Genomic DNA, 21,840 nt, shown 5'->3' with positions numbered 1-21,840 from the left:
GATCTTTATTTCTCTGTAGGTGATGTTTGTCTCTATGAAACAATCAGAGGCCGTCAAAAAGCTGAACATGGTACAGTTTACACCTTTTTATTTACCATCGAGCTGTCAGCTGTCAATACTAGAATAAAACAATTTAATTTAACTGTAAGTGACTTCTTGACAATCCTTGAGCATATTTATTTGTCTGGAATTACATATTTTAGACTGAGTTACACATCAAACAGCAAATGTCTTTTTCACAGATTCACATTTTGTCAGGTAGGTGCAACATTCTCTCATGTCATTTTGAACATAACGTCAACACATTTTTATGTTCCTATTTAAATGTACTGTATCTGATACGTGTTGTAGACCAGTCCAGTCTGAGAGCACCAACACAAATCGTGTAGACTACGAGAATGATCATTACTCCACTCTCCTCCATGGTAAGCACTTAAACTAATATCATAAATTTAATCTCATATACATATACAGTGGGGTCCAAAAGTCTGAGACCATTGAAAATCTTCTCATATTGTCACGTAAATCTGGAAGTGCTGAAAAAGACCCAACGTGACCACACTGTGAGAGAAGGATGTGGTACATACCCTGTATGAAGGTCTGATGAGGTATGGATTAGGGCGTAGTGACGTCTGATCTATGAGTGTATATCTCTCATGGTCTTTGCAAACTCAGCAGTTGGAAGCTGCTCTAGAAATGTCAACTAAACGGATCTCTGACAAACCAAGGCTGCTGTTTATGTAAACTCATAGGACGGCCTTCGACCTATCTGCAGTAGCAGACTTACTGTCTTCTACACATTTTCTTTCTCTTCCTCACTAAGTCAGAGGTGAGAAGCTTTGCAGTAACTTCACACTAATATGTTCTTAAACAGATAGACATGTATGGGAGGGCTGCTTCCTGAGCTCAAAGGATAGAACCTGAAACTAGAGAAGGTTTGGGAGGATTAACTTGATGATGCACTCTGCAGACAGTTGTGCTGTTATTTTGTTCCTCCTTCATCAACGTTTGTATGAACTACTTCAACGTGAGTCTTCGGCGTCTCTGAGTCTTCTTCATCTCTCCTGAATGGTCAAGCGAGCCGAAATTCCCCCAACACACACTATTAGACGATCAATAAATCAAGCTTTGTTCCCTAAAAGATAGAAAACCAACTTCATCACAGAAACAGAATTTGATAAATAAACACACAATAATCCAATCAGGTGAAGTCTGACAAAGGAAAGTTGTCTTGTAGTCGTCTCGAGGAGGGTCAGCTGTTCCTAAACCACTTCTTAGTTGGTGAAGCAAGAGAACAGACTGGAGGTGGGTGAAGAAATACCAGAATTCTTCAAAGAATCACCTTTTAACTCAAATAAGCTGTAAATGTTAAGCTGTAATTATCTATAAAAAAGATATTGTTACAGCCAAAACATAAATAAAAACTATTGCATGGTCTCAGTCTTTTTCTTTCTTTTCTTCTTTTAAATAATCCACACAATCTGAGGTCTCACATGATTAATGTGTTGTATACAGTTAAACTGATTAAACTAATCTTGTCTTGATATTTATTTCTCTGTAGGTGATGTTTGTCACTATGAAACAATCAGAGGCCGTCAAGAAGCTGAACATGGTACAGTTTATACCTTCCTATTTAACATGGAGCTGTTAGAAATACTAGAATAACTGTAAATGATTTATTGACAATCATTTAAGTTTAAAACATGTTTACAGTTCAAATGATTCCAATTATCGCACATATTCTTTTATTGATCGTAAAAACACTGCTAAGAGTCAATTCTTTATTGGGAGAGTGTGGGGGGGGGAGAAAGACAGAGGGGGAGGGGGGGGAGGGTGAGAGAAGCATAGGGAGAGAGGGAGAGAGAAAACAAGGAAAATAAAGAGAGAGGGGAGAGAGGGGGGAGAACGAGAGAGGGGGAAAGAGGAGAGAAAGAGAGAGAGGGAGAGAGGGGAGAGAAAGAGAGAGAACAGTGAAATGTCATAAATCAACCTGAATCTCTTCTTTGTTTACTTTGCTTTTTCTTTCAGGTCAATAAAGAAATCTGCACCAACTAAACCAATGGAACGGACGACAACATGAAAAACTACATCTGTGTACTTTGACAGCTTTTATGGAATCACTGTGTGCAGCTGTGCTGTCCAAATAACAAACAGTATTTTGTAAAGTAAGATAGAAAAATAGAGAATAACAGAGTCAATCTGTTTCAGCTGAAAGGTCAGCACTCTTCACGTCAGGGCGTTCTGGGTGATTCTGACAAAGAGCTACAGAGAAAGTCTCAGTTTATAGAATACTATGATAATAAGACACAAAGGGAGGTTTAGAGCAGAAGATGAGACGCTGTTGAAAACACCTCAGTACCTACGGTGAACTGATAAGTGTCCTGAGAACAGAACGTTTATTCTGGACCAACACAGTTCCCTTAAATGAGCCGAGGTCACTGCTGACCCCACGTCAGATTGTTACTGACACAAGTTCACGCTCAGGTCACATCATAACTCACACATATTCTTAGGTGTAATAATATGTAAGGTCAAAAGAGAATGTCAGTATGTAAGGTGAGCGATGGCTATGCAAGGTGAAAAGGTAACCATTATATGTGAGGTTAAAGGTAAAGAACAAAGTTTTTATTACAGCTGACAACATTTCATTAGACTGCTGTAGAAATGTGAGACATGCTCAGTATTCTGTACAGTTAATGTGTTAGCAGATGATGTAAAATAATGGCTTCATGTGGATTTTATTATTTTACTCTTTTAGCACAAGACTACTGAAGCAAAATCCCTGTTTTATTTACTCACTTCATCATTACTTTTCATTTTTACAGTTATGCTGTCACGTGTTTTGTTCAGTTTTTGTAGGAAACATTGAATGCAACTTTGATAGAGACTGAGAGGTATTGTGTGTATTTTTCACCTCAAAGTATCTTACATTCATTGTGTTTTAAAATCTTTTGAATATTTTATATATTAATAAACAGTTTGTTTTCCAGCAGTAAGCTGTCAGTTGTGTTTTTAATTCCTTTTTTGACTGCACAGCCAAACTGACACAGAGCCCTGTAGCAATGATCATGTCCCTTAATGTCAGTGTGTCTTAAAGTTTTCATCCCATTCATCCAAAAAAAGTGGCTATATATATATATATATATATATATATATATATATATATATATATATATATATATATATATTTAAATATATATATATATATATATATATATATATATATATATATATATATATACATTATGATACATATACATATACATTATAATATATATATATATATATATATATACACACATACATACATACATACATACATACACATATATATATATATATATATATATATATATATATATATATATATATATATATATATATATATATATACACATATATATACATATATATACACACACAAATATACAAACCTTTGATGCCAAGAAGCTGCAGGATAACTAACTGAATTGAGGCCGGCTTTGAGAGGGGGCAGGGTGTTGTCTGTTCATGAGATAATTTCTCTTTTGCTGGAGCTCAGTCACTTCCTGTGGGTGTCATTGTGACCAAACTTGAAACCAGGATTTCATCATAAAGTGATGATGTGTAATAATTCTGTGCGGATGTGAGGGGATACTTTCCTCTGAAGCACTTCCCTTCAACTTTGTGATTAAAACTGAAGGATGAACACATGTCTAGATACTTTTTTTTTTTCCCAGAAAGCCTATAGAGTTCTTCATGAATGAGCTGGAGACAGGTAGGCACTTCAATAATTCTAGAAGGAAATGTATTTATTTTTATATATTTGCTTTTCAGTAGCATCACAAATGACTAAGCCTTTGTGAGGAAGCAGTATGATCACATCTATATTAGGAAGGAAACTAAAACGTCTATCTCTGAAGCCTCACAATCAGGAAGTCATGTTTTCTGACTGTGTGTGGCAATACACAGACTGTTGTGTTCTAGTTTAAAGGTATTGTCACAATAACCTTTGGGTGAATCGAGGGTCTAAGAAAAGAGCGTGCTTTCCAGGGACGGACTGGCCATTGGGCAATGTGGGCAAATGCCACTGCGGCCGCCTGGTGATGCGGCCGTATGGAGCCAGAACGGTGACTTTAAAATTTGGCATCCAAAAAAAAAATTGGCATTGAAAACAAAACCTGTACTGAAAAAAGAAACATTGTCATTGAAACATTTGTATTGAAAACAGTTGTATTGGCATTGAAACAAGTATTGGCACTGAAAAAAGAAAGTAATTCAAATAATTCAAATCCGAAAATCTTTTTTGTATTTTTCAATGACAATCTTCAGATTTTTTCTTCATGTCACTTTTTTTTCAGTGACAGATTTTTTTTACAATGTCAGTTTTTTTTCAGTGTCACTGATTTTCAGTTTCAACTTTCTGTCACTGTTTTGGCGTCGAGAGGGAGGGGCCTGAGGGGAGGGGCAAGTAGAGCGTGGTTTGCATATCATTTGAGAAGGTAATGGCAGCAGCCTGCAGGAAGGTGGGGCTGGACGGTCCAGCCACAATACACCATGTTAGGGCCCGTGTGCCAGCCGTCTCTGGGCAACACAGAGTCTAACTACCTCGCGGACTTTTCTTCAAGCTCTCTCCTGATGTGTCCAAGTCTCTGTGTATCTGGTTCTGTCCCGCAGCTCCCGAGCTCCGGTCTCTATGCGTATGGAGTGTGGTGGTAGTACCGGGGCGCCGAGCACAGAGCATTAGCCACAGCTAGCACAACAGTAGAACAGCCTGTCGCTCCGAGCCGGGGCTGCAGCGCCGACAGCAGCGCTCTGGTCTGCTCCCCGAGCTCTGTAACACCGCACCGCTACCGGAGACCAGAGACCAGAGCTCCCCTATAAACTCAGTTTGTGTGAATAATATCACTATTCCTACAATGACTCCTTTGAGTCGAAGCGAATAAACTCAACAAGTCAGTGTGCGAGGAAAGTCAGCTGTGATTGTGCTACTGTACACATATTTTCATAACTGACTGACTTTTCTCCAAGCACTTTCTTTCATTGTCTGGTCTCTGTATGCGTGTACAGCGGTACGGTGACACAGAGCTCGGGGAGCAGACGGAGCGCTGCAGTCGGCGCTGCAGCCCCGGCTCGGAGCGACACAGCTGGGGCTAATGCTCGTTAGCTCCGTACTACTACCACACTCCATACGCATATAGATACCGGAGCTCGGGAGCTCCGGTCTCCGGTAGCGGTAGGTGGCACAGAGCTCGGAGAGCAGACCGGAGCGCTGCTGTCGGCGCTGCAGCCCCGGCTCGGAGCAACAGGCTGTTCTACTGTTGTGCTAACTGTGGCTAATGCACCGTGCTCGGCGCCCTGGTACTACCACCACACTCCATACGTATATAGAGACCGGAGTTCAGGAGCTCCGGGACAGAACCAGATACACAGAGACTTGGACACATCAGGAGAGAGCTTGAAGAAAAGTCTGCGAGGTAGTTGGACTCTGTGTTGCCCAGAGACGGCCGGCACACGGGCCCTAACATGGTGTATTATGGCTAGACCGTCCAGCCCCGCCTTCCCGCAGGCTGCTGCCATTACCTTCTCAAATGATATGCAAACCGCACTCTACTTGCCCCTCCCCTCAGGCCCCTCCCTCTCGACGCCAAAACAGTGACAGAAAGTTGAAACTGAAAATCAGTGACACTTAAAAAAAAACTGACATTGTAAAAAAAATCTGTCACTGAAAAAAAAGTGACATGAAAAAAAAATCTGAAGATTGTCATTGAAAAATACAAAAAAATCCAAATAAAATAAAATGATAAGATTTTCGGATTTGAATTATTTGAATTACTTTCTTTTTTCAGTGCCAATACTTGTTTCAATGCCAATACAACTGTTTTCAAGACAAATGTTTCAATGACAATGTTTCTTTTTTCAGTACTGGTTTTGTTTTCAATGCCAATTTTTTTTTTGGATGCCAAATTTTAAAGTCACCGTTCTGGCTCCATACTGCCGCATCACAAATAAATAAATAAATAAATACATAAAAAAAAAGCAGAGCGGCTGCATCAATATGCGGCCGCAAATTAATAAATAGGCTAAATAAATAAATAAATAAATATAGCGGGGCGGCTGCGTCAAAAGGCGGCCGCAAATTAATAAATTAATGAATAAATGGCCAGCAGCCCTCATGGGCCATTCGGGCCGGCCGACAAATCACAGAGCGGTCCCAAGCTTGTTTCTCCCGGCTGTTTCGAACATCAATAAAAGTTTTTGAGCCAAAGCGAAACCGTGGCCAATCTAATCACTATTTATATACCACATACGAGTCTCTATATCACAGTCATGGTTACCTTCTACAGTCACAAACTTTTATATCACTCTGCATTGTTTTGTAGCGAAATGTCTTTTTCAGATGTTCAAAAACGTGCATGGTTTGAAATAAAACAAATCTACCTGCATTTTTTTATTTGAATAGTTGTTTGCAAAAGTTAAAATGAAGCAATGCCTTCTGGGAATTTCAAGACTGAATCGAGTGGACCGTCTGAGTGTGGTTGTTAGAAGTTGGAGGTTGGAAGTTGGAAGTTGACTGAGTTTAAGCTAGCAAAGAAATTAATCGAGGTATCAAGCGACACAAGGTGGGAGCGGAGAAAAAGAGAGATATCTCAGAGAGCACTGATGGCTGACGGTGAAAAATGCTGCAAACCGACTGATTTGTTTTTAAAATCAAGTGCAGCTTCAGCTAGCACTAGTGCTAATACTGCTAGTAACAGCACACCGGGGAGAAAGACAGGACAGTGAGGAATATGAGCAAGAGGAGGATGAAGAGGTACATGGATGACTGCGTGACGGTAAGACACGTTTGTATTATGGAGCAGCTGGCTCTGATGATTTATTAATGTGTTTTATGTATTGGGCAAGGCTGGATTAAGAATTCAGAGGCCCTTGGGCCAGACTCTTAGAGGCCCTTACACGTGCTCGCGCGCGCGCGTGCGCGCACACACACACTTGTATGTGCACCAACACAACAGACAACTGCTTTACTAGTGCACAAGTGTGGATGTAGTGTTGGAAACTCCTGTACTTAAACAGGATTCACACTGACTGATAAATTCAACACAAGACTCTCAGCACATGCAGTGTATGTGTGTATTATCAAAACAGTCTACACTCAGATATGCAGAAACACTTAAAGGAATAGCAAACAACCTGTTTTTAGAATAGCCACAATATCAAACATCATAAAAAGTCATAAAAAAAACAATGCACATTAACAACGCTTGGGAGGGAAGAATACACACACACATTAGAGTCGCTACCTTATGCAATGACCTTTTTTCTGGCCTTTCTCCTAGCAAAAAATCTACAACTACAGATAAATTCAACACAAGACTCAGCACATACAGTGTATGTGTGTATTATTATTTTTACCTCCAATAGTTCTGTCCCTGGTAGAAGCTGCAATTATGTAATTCTGCAGCGCCTCTCTGAATAAGAATGGTCTTTATCGTATCGCTGCGTGTGTCTTTCCACAATGCTGGATCCGTAGTCGTCTCGTACCACTCCTGCATTTCCGGTTCACCTTCGGGGGCCGCCGGTCCCAGCGGCATTGTCACTGGCAGGTCCCTGCCGTCATCCCTGGCATCATCCGCAGCATTGTCTGCGGGATCAATCACGGGATCATCCGCGGCATCAGTGGCCTCACCATGGCCGTCAGGCGGGCCATCCAGGCTGGCCAAAGATGCAGGTGGGGCCGCCGATGAACAGGTGACTGTCACACTGTCTCAGTCGAGGGCGAGGCACCCCGCTGTGGATGAGCTGGTGAAGTGGAGGCATCTGCCGGGTAGCGGTCCTGCTCTTCACTGACGCTGATGCTGTTAAAGTCAGTGGTGTAAGTATCGGCGGTGTAACCGCTGCAGCTGCACCGGGGCCCAGACGTCGTCAGGGGCTCATGAAGGAAGAAGGACAAAAAAACGAAAAAAACAAAAACAAAAAACAGCTGTCCAGAATTGCCACAGGCCCTGTTTTTGTGAATGAAATATCTGGGGGCGGGTCGGTAAGGTAAGGCTGAGTGGCCTTGATACCTGTCAGTCATGATGAGTCGCATCTCGTCACCTCTCTGCTGTGTCTGCAGCTGAGCACTGTGATGCGTCTCTCTCCCCGGCCCGGGAGAGTTATTATACTGTACAATACTAAATAATAGCCGGGGCGTTTATTTGTTTCAATCACTGAACAGACCAGGCGTTTATTTGGGACAGACGTTTAATTCCTTCCTCTCAAAATCCGGGATGAAAATGTCACAAACTCCTCCAGCTTCTCTGTGAATACTCCGGCATCCTGCTGGGCAATAGTTGTCCTCTGCAGGTGAAGCTGATGCGGCGGAGGAAACGATTCAGCCGACCAGCACTCGCTGCAAACTCCTCGTCTCTGCTGTCACTCTGTTTCTCCATCACCCTGATCATTTTGCGGACACTCTCTCCTGGCGTGCCCGTTTGCTGATAACTCATCCCCGCATGTTTATCTCAGGCTCCTCGCTGGTCTTCTTCCTCCCTCCAGCAGGCAGCCTGGTCCTGTTGCTGTCCTCCTCTGAGACGCTGAAGCTCCGTTAGATTTTTTTCGCCAATCTCTCACTCTCTTGGGGTCGACAGAGAAACGTATAGGTGCAGCAGAACAAACAAACAAACAAACAAATAAATAAATAAAAGGCCATCCATCGGCCAATTATTGATCGGCCCAGCGGGAAAAAATTGGCTGTGCGTGTGTGTGCGCACGTGTGTGCGTGCGCTTGTGTTTCGGGGCACACAAAAAATATTTGCACCGGTTCCCATCACCATGATGTTACGCTACTGGTTAAAGTTAGATGCGGTGAAAAAGCTTGAGATGTTTGGAATGCCCTGCCGGAGTTGTGAATGTCTTTTATCCCTCTCCTGTTTTGCTTTTAATTTAGTGGCCCACCCCTAACCCACCGCTTTAATTTTTTTCCCATGTTTTTCCTTCCCTCCATCATTGCCCGGACACAGACAGCAAAACAAACAATCAGTCATATTTTTATTTGCAAATAAATCGGGTAGGCTATAACTTTGTAATACATCACAAATCTACACCACTAAGTGACGGAGGCCTCTAGTAACTCGAGGCCCCCGGGCCGCGGCCCAGACGGCCGGTTCGGGATCCGGGCTTGGTATTGGGGTGTAGTTGTTTATAGCTTGGGAATTTACGTTTACTATCACCGGGGCTATCAAAAGTGTTCTTTACGTGCGTTAAAAATACCCCCCTTCCATGGGCCGCTGGTGGGTGAAAATGCCAGGGCCGTTTTTTGTTCCCAGTCCGTCACTGGTGCTTTCACACATAAAATCAACATGTCCGCATTCTGAAGGCATTCATGTTGTCCGACTTTCTGATTCCTACTCTGTATTACTTTAAAGGTCCCATATTATGAAAAACTGACTTTTTCTGGAATTTGGGGTGTTATTGTGGGTCCATGGTGCTGCCACACACCTAGAAACTTTGAAAAAAGACTATCCCTGCTTTTTTGAGTGAGATACAGATTTCTAAAGGGGTCTTGCCTGCAGTTTCCAGATACACGAGTCAAATTTGCTGCGGCTGTTGACGTCGACGGCCACTCATTTGCATATGGCTACCCCACTGCCCCTCCCTTCACTGCACAGTGTCTCCTCCACCCACCAGGTACAGCTACCGTCTAGGAGATCCGCCATTATGCTTTTGAAATCACCATGTCCAAGCTCAAGGAGAAGTGCGCTGTTGTTGTTTGCAAGGACCAGCACAAAACACTTCATCGTCTCCCAGCTGCAGAGGACAAAAGAGCAGCATGGATTGAATTTATTTTTGAGGGCAATGTCCCAGCTGAAGTTGGCAAAAAACTGTTGGTGTGTGCGAACCACTTTGACGCTGACTGTTTCACCAACTTGGGCCAGTACAAGGCAGGAGTAGTCGGCAGACTTATACTCAAAGGAATACTTGCAGACCAAGGACATGTAAGTATACAAATAATGTGCTGTGTGTTCCTGTAGATAAGGCTGAACTCGTGCCTGATGTACTGTGTGTTTTGCCATTGAGAACAAGGTATGGTTAGCGGCTAACTGCTAACATTAGCTTCTCTGACCACACAAGTTAGTGCTACAGCAGAATCACTCTGTGTATTACATTTCTGATCTTGCACATTATGTAATGCGTGTCCTAGAGAAATTTCTGCATGTGCAAGTATTTAGCTGTGTTTATTTAGCAAGTTTACACGAACTAACCAAGCAGTGTCACATAGTACCAGCTAACGCTAACTGTGATCTTCCAAGCTAATGCTAACCGCGAGCCTCTAGTTCGCGATCAACACGGTCTCCACATGCAAACCCAGAGACCCGGTCGGTCAAGCGGTACATACACACACCCTCCGCCGGGTCTAAGTTTTCGGGATTTTGTGAAATAATGCATTTGAAAACGTTTTCTAAGCTGGAATATGTTGGCATAGGCTGGGGCAAAACCAGTGTACTGTTGACTGCTACACAGAGTTTAGATTCTCTGCCCGAGCCCGACCCCGCTGCTATCCTCGGCCGGGCTGGGCTGGGCTCTTGACCAAGTATTCGTGATTTTTTGTTTTTAATAACTCAAAATAATGACCATATTTCCAGCTAGAAAACGCGTATCTCTCTCCTCCCTCCATTTTTGTGTTGCTGCGTGGTGTACACTACCGAACCTACTGCACACAGAGAACTGTCGCTGAGGACATGATTCTCGTTCACGTACTGTGCTGAAAGTGGCGCTTTGTCACTCACTCACTCACTCAGGGCAGAGGAGTTGATCACGTTCAGTAACCGTACTGCTAAAATTAGCGCTGTTTTGTTAACATCCGTGTAGCATATGCCTCTGTGTTGGGAAATGAATGTGTACAAAGTATTGATATAGTAATTTAAAAACTCATTCATTCCTTATCATAAATTGCAATAATACTTAATGATTGTAACAAAATCCAATGGCACACCGTTTGGGACATTTAAAAAAAAAAAAAAGACTACCTCATGGTTTATAGCATGCCGCTTTCTCCGCCTTTCATTGATATCTACCTGTGAGCCAGTACGCTTACCAGGGATGTGTTTTCCTGTAAGACAATATGATTTTACACACATTTAGTAAGTTAAAATGTGAAATTGTAAAAACATTCTATATGAGAGTCACTATGGTGAGTGTTAAAGACACTATGATTAAAAGAGAAGCGGGCTTATAAGGTTTAAAGTGTACCAAGAAAACACAACATTCTAATGACTTGTCTTGTGCAAAGATATGCTGTGTTCAAACCCAGTTAAGATTTATGAGATGTATGTCAAAGAAAGGGAAGCAGCTAAACTTGGAAAGAAGAAGTAGTTGGAGAACACTTCCGATCCAGCATTTGTGTGAGATAAAAGTTCTGTCAGCACGATTCCTTGTTTCTCTTCATCCGCTGCAGTTTCAAGCTTTGTTTTTAACCAACACAGGATTTCTCAGAAGAAGAGAGGAGGCTCTGGTTGTCAGCGCTGAAAGAGACGATGGGACTCACTTTGCTCCGTGTGCTGTGGTTATTCTGTAAGTACATCAGTGACTTTCTCTGTTTTTTAAAACCCCAACCCCACCCATTTTTTTTTTAATGCCTGAGGCTATAACATGTTTGACTGCTTCTGTCAGTTTGACGCATCTGTTTCAAACCTTTCTTTCAGTGCTAAATATACTCCTGTACTGTGGACACGCTCAAGGTTATTATACATTTGTCTTTCTTTTCACAAATTCAGTCTAGATGACTCTTTATCTACTGTATTACTCTTTCACACAACCTATTCCTGTTTTCTTTTCTTCAAAGTATTTATCATTTCCCTCTTTGTATGTTGTGTTTTCTAGATTCTGTGCTGACCATTGAGCCAAACTGGTCCACTTTATTCGCTGGGGAGTCTGTGACCCTCATATGTGACATGAGGGAAGGACTAGAAGCTGACTGGTATTACACGATCCTCAAGGATGGTCAAGAATATGTCTACCACCTGACAAATAAAATCTATACATTAGGATATCTACTTACTGGCGACAGTGGTGAATACCAGTGCTTTGGCCGTTACAAGGGCTCAACTGACTTAAAAAAAAGTAGTAATAAAGTCTCTCTCACTGTATCAGGTAGGTCATCAACGCTTTACCAACATGACCAATTCACTGAAAGCACTTATTTTTTGAACCAGGTGTATATAATCGTTCTGTTTTGCATTGTGCTACTTAATCTATAAATGCTGTTAGTTTTTTTTATACAAGATTAAAATCCATCTTGAGATTCAAGCGGCTGTTCACATCAAGGGTTTACACTATGATATGAAAGCTTTGCTCACAAACCATCTAATAGTGTTTTTCTTGAAAAAAAAAATGAAAATGTTAGTAAAGTAAGTTTCTGCAAGACCCCAGATAAGTTAAGATACTATGTTTCAAACTTAACATTTCTTTAGGTTCAGGTTTCTATTGCCCTTCCGCCACAACACTGTGCCTATGCTCTGGTTAGGTTTAGGCCCAGAAGCTACTATCACAATTTGGCTTAAAGTACTTGTTTCGAGCACCATAATCACTGCTTGAAAAGTCCTTAGGTCTCATGAAAAAACACCTGTTTTTTTTTTTTTTGCCACAAACAGGGCTGCAGATGGCCTGAATTTTTGTCAAAAATATCCTTTTTTTTAAAAACATAAACATGGCCGGAAATGCCACGAGGTCTCATTGCCTCTTGTAAAGCCCTTTGTAACCTCAGCTTTGCATGAAGCTATGTAAGAAAAATCTTGTTTATTTACTTATCCAGATAACAATGTCATCCTGGCAAGTCCTGCATCCACTATATATCAAGGAGAATCAGTGACTCTGCGCTGTCGACATCAGACTCAGACAAAGGAGAAGAATGCTTCCTTCTATAGAGACGGATCACTTATACTGTCAAATAACACAGTTGAAATAACCATTCAACTGCTGTCAGATAGCAGCTCATACATGTGTAAATTTGATGAGGATGAAGAATCCCAACCAATACGACTCAAAGTGGAATGTAAGTAGATCTTCACACTTACTGTAATACTTTGATTTCAAGGACATTGCGTCACAGAATTTCCGACCTGAAGTATATCCAGAGTGATTTTGCCTATGCATTACCTGAGGAGAGTGTTTATGTTGTCGTGAATTTTTACATGTGTTTGTAGTCACTTCAACCATGGTAAGGTTGATAAGGTTAAAATGGTAATTGCTCTTGATTTCCATCTTTTCCATTCCCAATCTTTAGAACTTTTCTAATTCACACTGATAATACTTACATGTGTATGTCTTTGCTCCACATTAAACAGCACACAAACCAAAGGCCAATCTGAGAAAAGACAACAGAGCCTATGCAGGACGGACCAACAGGACCCTGACCTGCTCTGTGAACCCATCATCACCTGGTTGGAAGTACTTCTGGTACAGAGGCAAGAAAACCTCTGAACCTCTGACAACACATGATGTTTTCTTCATCTCTAATGAAAAAATCAGTGTCTCACAGGGAGCCCTCTACTGGTGCAGAGGAGGAAGAGGACAGCCGGTTTACTACACAGAGTACAGCAATTCAATCGGTATTGACATGACTGATTTAAATGCATGCTTATGAATTAGATCAAGGCTGTTCCAATGTTGTCTTATTTATCTTATTTTTGTCCTGTTGAGCAGCAACAAACAAGGCTGTTGTGACCCTGCAACCCAGCTGGCCTAAGATATACTATCAAGAGACCATCACTCTTAAATGTGAAATTGAGAATGGAGGAGACACAGAGTGGGAGTATGCATGGGCATTACCCAGGCCATACCTCCCATATCATCAAAATGAATACATGATTAAAGATGCTCAGTCATCAGATGCTGGAGACTACAGGTGTATGGGCAGAGAGAAAAGTGGACAGTCCCAAACAGAGTGGAGTGATCCTTTCAGCTTGACGCTATCTGACAGTAAGTCATCGGTCAAAAAAAGTGCTATTTTATTTACTATAATTTAAGATCATCCTCACATTTGTATCTGATATTGGAGATCAAACTAACCGTACGTAATATGTTTTCAATCCAACAGAACCCCTGCCTGTCCTCACTGTGTCTCCATCATGGCTGAGTGCTGGAGCCTCAGTAACTCTGACCTGCAGTGTTAAAGATCAATCTGCAGGATGGAGGTTCTACTGGTATAAGACTGGTCATGATCCATCAGACAACGACTACAGCTATGAGCTGCTACCTGGCAGCAGCAGTGGGACTGAACAAGATTCCTACATTGTACATGGACAGACACACACAGCAGGATATGTGTGCAGAGCTGGAAGAGGAGATCCAGTGTCTTACACTTATTACAGTGAACCTAAGTTTGTCTGGTCTGCAGGTAAGTTTGTTTTGACCTAATGCTGCTTGCACAACTGAGGAAATGCATTTATCATGGTTAACCTTTGACAATTTGATTCACACCAGCTTCAGGTCGAATGTTCAGTTTTTCAGACGACCCTGTAAATTAAAAATGTGATGTTGGCTGAATGTTTGACTGAAGAGATCCTTAATAGGGTTAATATATCAGATACATTGTTGTAACTGAAATGATTTTGAAATTTTTTTTTGCAGACATGCCACCAATAACCAGATCTGGAAAATAATCAAAAACATTCACTTACATATGAGCTATGAACTTGTGTAATTTCCTTTTCGCCCTGTCGTCCATTCCTTTCTTTCTTTTTCTCATGCTTGTTTCCCTTTCTCTTTCACCCTAACCATTCAATGTCGGACAAATAATGGGGTTAACGCTATTTTGCTATTGCTTCTTTTACATAGGTACCCTATGGTCCTTTCACACTTAATAATTTCTGTTGAGGATCAACTTGACTCCCCGTTTTGACTCCCCACTTTCAATCTATTTCAGCCCTGCTTTAAAAGCTGTGCAAATTGAGACTTTTTAGAACGACTTTTTCAGATGAATGTGAATGGCAGTCTCATTCAGTGGATAAGAAAATTTCTAACTGACCACCCTCAAAGAGTTATGATGAACTAGATCTTTAAACATACATAAGGCAGTGTGCTGTCACACTCACAATTTTTTTTAATTAAAGTCTACCCAACAACCTACCAACTAGTCATCTTTTTGGGATTCAAGTGGACATTATGCACTGAGAGGGCAGTAATGCAATTAAAAGTTTGCAAATGTGTATCATAAATAATGTGTGTACTTATGGCATAAATATGCACTGTGCACAATTCATAACAGTTTCATCCTCAACAAAATAAATGATTAAATCCACAATAAACCTAAATGTTTATTACCATTGTTTAGCTCTGTTTTATTCCCATTGTTCACCTCTGTTGGTCTGACACCTTGTTTCTATTCTCCAACATCTAACATGATTCAATACACAATGAAACCAAGGGACTGTTTGCTGTACCATCTGTTCAATCACATTTTTGTACATGTTCATTTTCAGATTTTCATCCAGCAGCGTCTCTCACAGTGAGTCCTGACAGAGTGCAGCACTTCATCCAAGATTCTGTAACACTGAAGTGTGATGGAAACTCTACTAATTGGAGAGTGATGAAGTTTTATGAATATGGCTATGTGAAACAGTGTCCCTACTGGGGAACAGTGACTGGATCCACATGCAAAACCCATACATCACAGTACATTGATGGAGTGTACTGGTGTGAATCTGAAACGGGACAGTTCAGCAATGCAGTCAACATCACCGGACAGTGTAAGTTTAAATCACATTTTTTTGTATCTGAATTATTTCAACATTCCATTAGTTTTAGAATCAGACCATTAATTTGCTTTAACGTATCATTATGAAGTAAATAATCATTGCACAATGTAATGGATATAGAATAAGACTTCATTGGCTTTCAAGCCTGGGGACCATCTATTGGTTCCCTAGAAGCTTAGCTTTCACAATGCCATTATGTAAAAGCCCTACCCTGACGCACTTCGGACAATCAGATCACATTTCCCTGTTTCTTCCTGCAAAGTACCACCCAGCTGATTAAAAGGATCAAACCATCAGAAAGACACAGTTCAGCTGTGAATATATAAAGCTACAGGAGCTCTGTAGGACTGTTGTAAGTGCACAGACTGGCACATGCTCAGAGATTATGCCATGTAGGAGTACAACATCAGTCGTTAGGAATATAGTGTATATCATCGGTGTGTTGGTTTGAATCCACAAAGTCCAGCTGTCATTCAGTCAGATGACAAGAAAACTGATTTACACACTTATACACAGCACTATGAGCTTGAGTACTACACCTACTTAAATCTTAATTTTTGCTATACAATCCCACTAAAACTATTATGCAAACGTGCAAAGTTTAAAAAATGGACAAAATCATATTTTGAATACATACTTTAACCATGATTGAAAGATACAGGAAGTATAAAAGCCGGATCAATGTCAGATCAGGCTCAGCTCAAGTATGCCTCATCTGAAAAGCTTTGTTCAACTCTCATCATTGTACATCAATTTGCTCAACCTGCAGCTGATCTCTGACCAAAACTTAACATTCATTGATATTTTTACAGACAGTGAAATAATCCTGGTGAGCCCCGTCCATCCTGTGGCTGAGGGACATTCTGTCACCCTTGGCTGCAAGTTGAAGACAGAAACTGTTCTTTCGAATGTGGACTTCTACAAAGACGGACAACTCATCCAAAATGGTACCAGGAGGGAGCTGACAATCCCTGCAGTGTCAAAATCAGATGAAGGCTTCTATAAATGCAAAGGAAAAGATTCACCACACGGTTGGCAGAGTTGGACATCACCAAAGAGCTGGATGTCAGTAAAATGTGAGTACGATTAGCTGTCTTCGGGAATTTTTTCGAAGTTGTGTAACAGAGATGAATGTGTCTTTTTGTAAGAGAAATCAAGGTGTAAAAAAATAAATAATAAATGAATTAAAAATATATATATTTTGAAGAGGTTTCATTTGAACAAATATTAAAAGAGATTATGAATTATAGCTGTGACCAGACCTGAGAGCTCCTCATTTCCCGTGCTATTGATTGTTGGACTGGTTTGTGGAGTTTTACTGATTATTCTCCTACTTCTACTACTACTGGTGTGTCTGTATCACCACTACAAAAAGTCAAAAGGTGAGATATATCTCAGCCGTATGTACGTTGTAACATCAGTCCAATTTCAAATACAAAGACATGTAACAGCAGTTGTCTTTCTTTTTCTTTTCTTTACAGAATCATCTTTCATCAGGTTGATACAACACTATCCTGTCTTATTCTCAACATGACAGTACATAACAAGATCCTTATCAAATAAACCGTGTTCACTTCACTTTTTGGTCCCACCAGGTCACAGAGCACCAATCAGGGCTCTGCTACGGACCACATGATCAACCAGGATGAATCTCGATTCAAAGAAATGCCTTCTTCTCTCTATGGTCAGCTTTAATTCTGATCTATTTCCTTCTGATTAGCTTTTGTCGCAGTTTTTGGAATTTCATATCATGTTATTGAAATGATTACTATCACATTGGATTGATTTGAACTGCTCCGTAGGTGATGCTGGTCTCTATGAATCAATCAAAGGCCTTGAAGAAGCTGAACATGGTACAGTATATACCTTTTGGTTGACACCGAGCGGTTAAAAATACTATAATAACATGATCTAACTATAAGATGTGACCACGCCGTAATTCTGAAAACATCTGTATTTCAGAGGAATCAATTGATGCCACATATTCTTTGATCGAACTCAGAAACATTGGTAAGAAGAACTTTATTTTATGTAGTGAGAATTACATGTTGTTTTTGAGGTCTCCTCTAGACTGGCACTGCCTATGTTAACAGGGAAGAATAATGGACCAGAAGAGGGTGCTAATTACTTAAACATGAAGATGGAATCGTCTGGTAGTAAAGTCAAGTTCTACAGAGTTTCACATTGGGTGCTGTGCTGTGTGCTGAAGTGTCAACCTCAAACTGTATTAGAAATATTTTTGCACGAAACCAATAACCTGTAATACATCTAAGCATGCCCAGTGAGCTGTGTGGGTGTCTCCCCTCATCCAAAAAGGGAAAAAAAGTGTGTTTATATATAGGAATATCAATAGTTACTTTCAGTTACAATTGTTTCTGTCAAAATTTCATCTATTCTTGTTTGAGAATAGTACATTTAGTGCTTAGTTTAAGCTTCTTGAATAAAACGAATTTGACACCTGCTATACCTTGTGCGAGAGAACACTCAAATGTGTAACTCTGAATTTAAAGGCACTTGGCATGTCAGAAAAACATAAAGGTGCCTTCAAAAGCCAGCAGCAAATGTCTGCTGTCACACATTATTGTTCTGTATTTGCAACCGGCAGTCCAACCCCAGAGTGACTCAGCACTCACAACAATAAATCCTGCAACTCCGGTAACGACCTCAGGACAGTGGGTCAGGGTTAGGGTCAGAGCCTCTTCTTTCCCAGTAGGTACATAAAACAGGTCATAGATTACATTTATATTTGTCATTAAAAGGTCTTAAAACTATTTGATGCCTGCAGAGACTGCTGTTTAACACTGCTCTCAAGGTAGGGTTGCACGGCTTAATTAAAGGATAGGTTCACAACATTTAACGTCTGTTCTAAAACATTAATCAGGTGCCAAGCTGAACATCAAATCAGGTTTTGCTCTCTTTAATCTTTCACCACTGCTCATTATTGTTGCATGTATGTGTAAATAAAATCTGAAATGAGGCCTCTGTTTTAGATGACAATGTGATGTACGCCCAGGTACACTGCCACAATAAAGCCATGACAGACATCAGTAAGTAACGCCTCCATCCACCTGCGGCTGTTACTGCACAGTTTGTCTTGGACAAAAGCTGTCATTTCTTATCTTTATTTATTCTTTTATTTTCTCATATTCTTCTTTAACATTGGCTGAAATCTTTATTTGCAATCCCTTCTATCAGTACACTATTCCGACTGACATTCTAACCTGTAACATGCTTTCTCTGTTGTTTGGCGCACTGTGTTTGTTTTACATTGTTTCCACATGTGCTGGCAATCACATCATGGCAAACAAAAACCTTTTACTTTTCTTAGGAAAATCAAGACCTGCAGCAGAGGATGAAACTGTCTATTCTGAAGTCAAACCAGGAGCACCCTTGGGTAATAATGAAGCGATAAAATAATGTGCATGATGGAATGAGCCACTGTAAAGATTCAGCTAAATGGATTGTAATTGGAGGCAGAATGTGGTAAAGCACCATTACTTATAAAATAACCTGACATCTCTTTTTCTATTTTGGTTTTCTTTCAGGTCAATGAAGAGATCTGTATCACTAAAATCAATGAAATGGATGGCAACATAGAACCAATGACATCCAAATATCAGACAGTGTTTTGTAAAGTTAATCTAATAGCAGGTAATTTCAAAGAAATGCATCATATGATTTTAATCTTTTGCTGTAGCGTAAAGACTAATGACTGTTATAATGATTTAAATGATCCTTATGTGTGTATATGTCCCGTATTTCTTCTTTAGTGTCACTTTATTTTTTTTAAATGGAATATAGACAACTTTGTAAACAGGCTGTTCTAAAAGACAGTTTTAATATTTGAACTAAAGTCAGTTCTTTTCAGATTCTGATAAAGAAAGTTATCAGATTTATAACATTTAATTTATTACATTATATGTTATGTGATGCATCTGGACATCTAGACTTCCTTGTGCCTTTTTTTTAATGGTTTTAAGTTACTGGTTGGTTTAAGATGTTTGGACCAATAAACTTGCTCCAGCTGTAATGTAAGTTTTCAGTTGTGTTTCTTCACTTAAGTTTGTCTTAAAAAGCTTTCTGGGACAGAAGGAATGTAGATGTGCAAAAGTTCTAAAACTTAGAGAGAGCAGAGGTGCTCTTACAGCAAAGAGACTTACGGCCTCTTTTTATAGGATGATGGACCATCAGGTACATCTCTGATATTGATCAAAAAGCATAAATAATTATAAGCAAAACTGTCTTTTGAATAAGACATGAAGTCATTATAACTGAAGTTCAGGAACTAGACCACACCGCTCTCCCTCTCTAATTTGTCACCTGGGCCTATTCAATCAAACCACCTGCCTCTCATTAACGTCATCACCTGTGTTTTTTCAATTCAATCACTTGTGCAAACCTATATAGGTGAGCCTAACCATTTCTCTCCTTTAAGTCTAAAGTTCTCACAACCCTCCCCCCAGACGCACTCCTTCTCCTCTATCCTCTCTCACAGGATTACTCGGCAGCTCAGCGTTTGGCATCATCGTCTTCATCCACTGACCTTGACCCCTTTTCCTTCATCCACAACCCCTTTTATTATGCCGAGAAGTGCCTGCATGCCATGATCTGCATGCCGCTAGCAGCATGAGGGGGATGCAGTATTCAGCAGAGCTGGTTTTGAACTTGCCAAGATATGCATCCCTGGCTGTTTAAGACAGACACACTGCTTTATGTATGGAGTCCATGTTCATATGAATAAACACTCTTATGAGGTTAGAGAATTTGTAATTAAGAGTGTTTAGGGGTCCTCCAACCTCGATCCACTTTTCCTTCATCCGTCAACCTTGACCCCCTTTTTTTCCATCCACCAACCTTGATCACCCTTTCCTCCGTCCATCGACCTCAACTCCCTTTCCCTCATCCACCGGCTCGATCCCCTTTTCCTCCATCCTCTGCCCTCGAGCCCCTTTACTCCGTCCTCCGACCTCGATCCCCTTTTTCTTCATCCATTAACCTTAACCCCCTTTCCTCGATCCCCTTTTCCTCCAGCCACCGCCCTCAAACCCTAACCCCCCATCCACTTATTGAAATGAGTTTAAGTGCAGTGAAGACACAGAAACACAAGAAGGGTGATGTCATAATTCTAGGAATCAAGCTTAAAATGAGTGTTGGCCAGAAAATGGTCACTGAAAAGAAAATATGAAAAGTCTATTTACACATTGTGATTTGGCCTTGAGCCTATTTAAAATACTTTTTTTTCCTTTTTGCATGGTTGAACTGTCTGCTCTCACAGCTTCTTATCATGATGTTAGTGTGAAATACATTTTTGTACGTCCATTTCCTCTTTTTTTGTTTCCCTCAGTGGTGTCAGATGTGGTCGTATTCAAAATCACAATCCCTCCGTCATGGTTTAATGGTCGTGCTGTCTAGTGGGATGCTTTGGGAACGCTCCATGGATTTCTACCAAGTGAATGAATTTTAATTTCATAGACATCCTGACCGCGTGGGTGCACATCAGCAGTGCCGGCGTCTGTGTGGTGACTGCTATCATTGCAACACATCTTTGAACATGTAAAGAGGAACTGCAATGCGGTGTCACTCATGCTGAGAAGTTGTGGTTGTGGTTGTGTTTGCAAACACGCAGCCTGCTTACACTTGGTATCAACTGCATGATTCGTAGACAGCTTTAGGTACGTCACTTCACACCCGGCATTAGAATGCATCTCCAGTGACCACTCCCTGTTGTACACCCTAGAACAAACGGATACAATGTTTTTCCCACAAAGATAGACGTATCTTCAATGGGTGACATTTGCTGCTCTACACAATTAGGCCCAAATAGATAAGAATTTGTTGTGAAGAGCTTTTCAAAAAGTTTAGAAAGTTTCTTCTAACACAACTAGCAAAATTGAACGATTTTAAGGTGGTCCCGTGCACTTTCCCCTACGGACGGGGTTGTTCACACCAGTCCACTTGTGATCGGATCGCTCAGAATGCATGTTGACGTCAGATCTGAACAGCCTAACTAGACCAGATGGTCTGTTAATGCATTCATGCCTCTAAGCTACTGTAGCACAATGAAGTATAAGATGGGTATCATGAATCAGAAATACTTGTTCTCATCATATATAGTCCTCAA

General features: G+C 40.7%; 1 protein-coding gene and 1 long non-coding RNA gene across 3 annotated transcripts; both read left to right on the top strand.

Annotated features, from left to right (window-relative positions):
• Window positions 1-20: 20 nt before the first annotated feature.
• LOC115590509 (uncharacterized) lies at window positions 21-2,831 on the top strand. The gene is made up of 5 exons (XR_003985753.1): window positions 21-70; window positions 243-258; window positions 352-425; window positions 1,562-1,612; window positions 2,029-2,831. It is a non-coding gene; the product is annotated as an uncharacterized LOC115590509 (long non-coding RNA).
• An 8,520-nt stretch (window positions 2,832-11,351) lies between these two features.
• Window positions 11,352-19,749, top strand: LOC115590496 (uncharacterized). Of its 2 annotated transcripts, XM_030431874.1 has the most exons (18): window positions 11,352-11,535; window positions 11,667-11,702; window positions 11,845-12,114; window positions 12,776-13,015; window positions 13,308-13,571; window positions 13,666-13,941; window positions 14,060-14,359; window positions 15,444-15,469; window positions 15,584-15,710; window positions 16,532-16,795; window positions 16,970-17,101; window positions 17,201-17,216; window positions 17,315-17,403; window positions 17,522-17,572; window positions 17,682-17,729; window positions 18,710-18,766; window positions 19,048-19,113; window positions 19,265-19,749. In XM_030431874.1, exons 1-18 carry the CDS (start codon window positions 11,499-11,501, stop codon window positions 19,270-19,272), a joined length of 2,307 nt encoding a protein of 768 aa, XP_030287734.1. In that variant the 5' UTR covers window positions 11,352-11,498; the 3' UTR covers window positions 19,273-19,749. The 2 variants fall into 2 exon arrangements, with proteins under 2 accessions (XP_030287734.1, XP_030287733.1); XM_030431873.1 differs by having other exon boundaries at window positions 15,444-15,710.
• Window positions 19,750-21,840: the final 2,091 nt, after the last annotated feature.

The sequence above is a fragment of the Sparus aurata genome, chromosome 10 (genome assembly GCF_900880675.1).
Source record: "Sparus aurata chromosome 10, fSpaAur1.1, whole genome shotgun sequence".
Classification (NCBI taxonomy): Eukaryota; Metazoa; Chordata; class Actinopteri; order Spariformes; family Sparidae; genus Sparus; species Sparus aurata.
The sequence above is the reverse complement of the archived record's forward strand: the minus strand, read 5'-3'. Positions and strand labels throughout refer to the sequence as shown.

Coding starts and splice junctions, on each gene's coding strand:
- LOC115590496 (XM_030431873.1), top strand. CDS start 11,499: ATGGGACTCACTTTGCTCCGTGTGCTGTGGTTATTCT. Junction 12,115..12,775: donor AGTCTCTCTCACTGTATCAG/GTAGGTCATCAA, acceptor TTACTTATCCAG/ATAACAATGTCATCCTGGCA. Junction 13,942..14,059: donor CAGCTTGACGCTATCTGACA/GTAAGTCATCGG, acceptor TCAATCCAACAG/AACCCCTGCCTGTCCTCACT.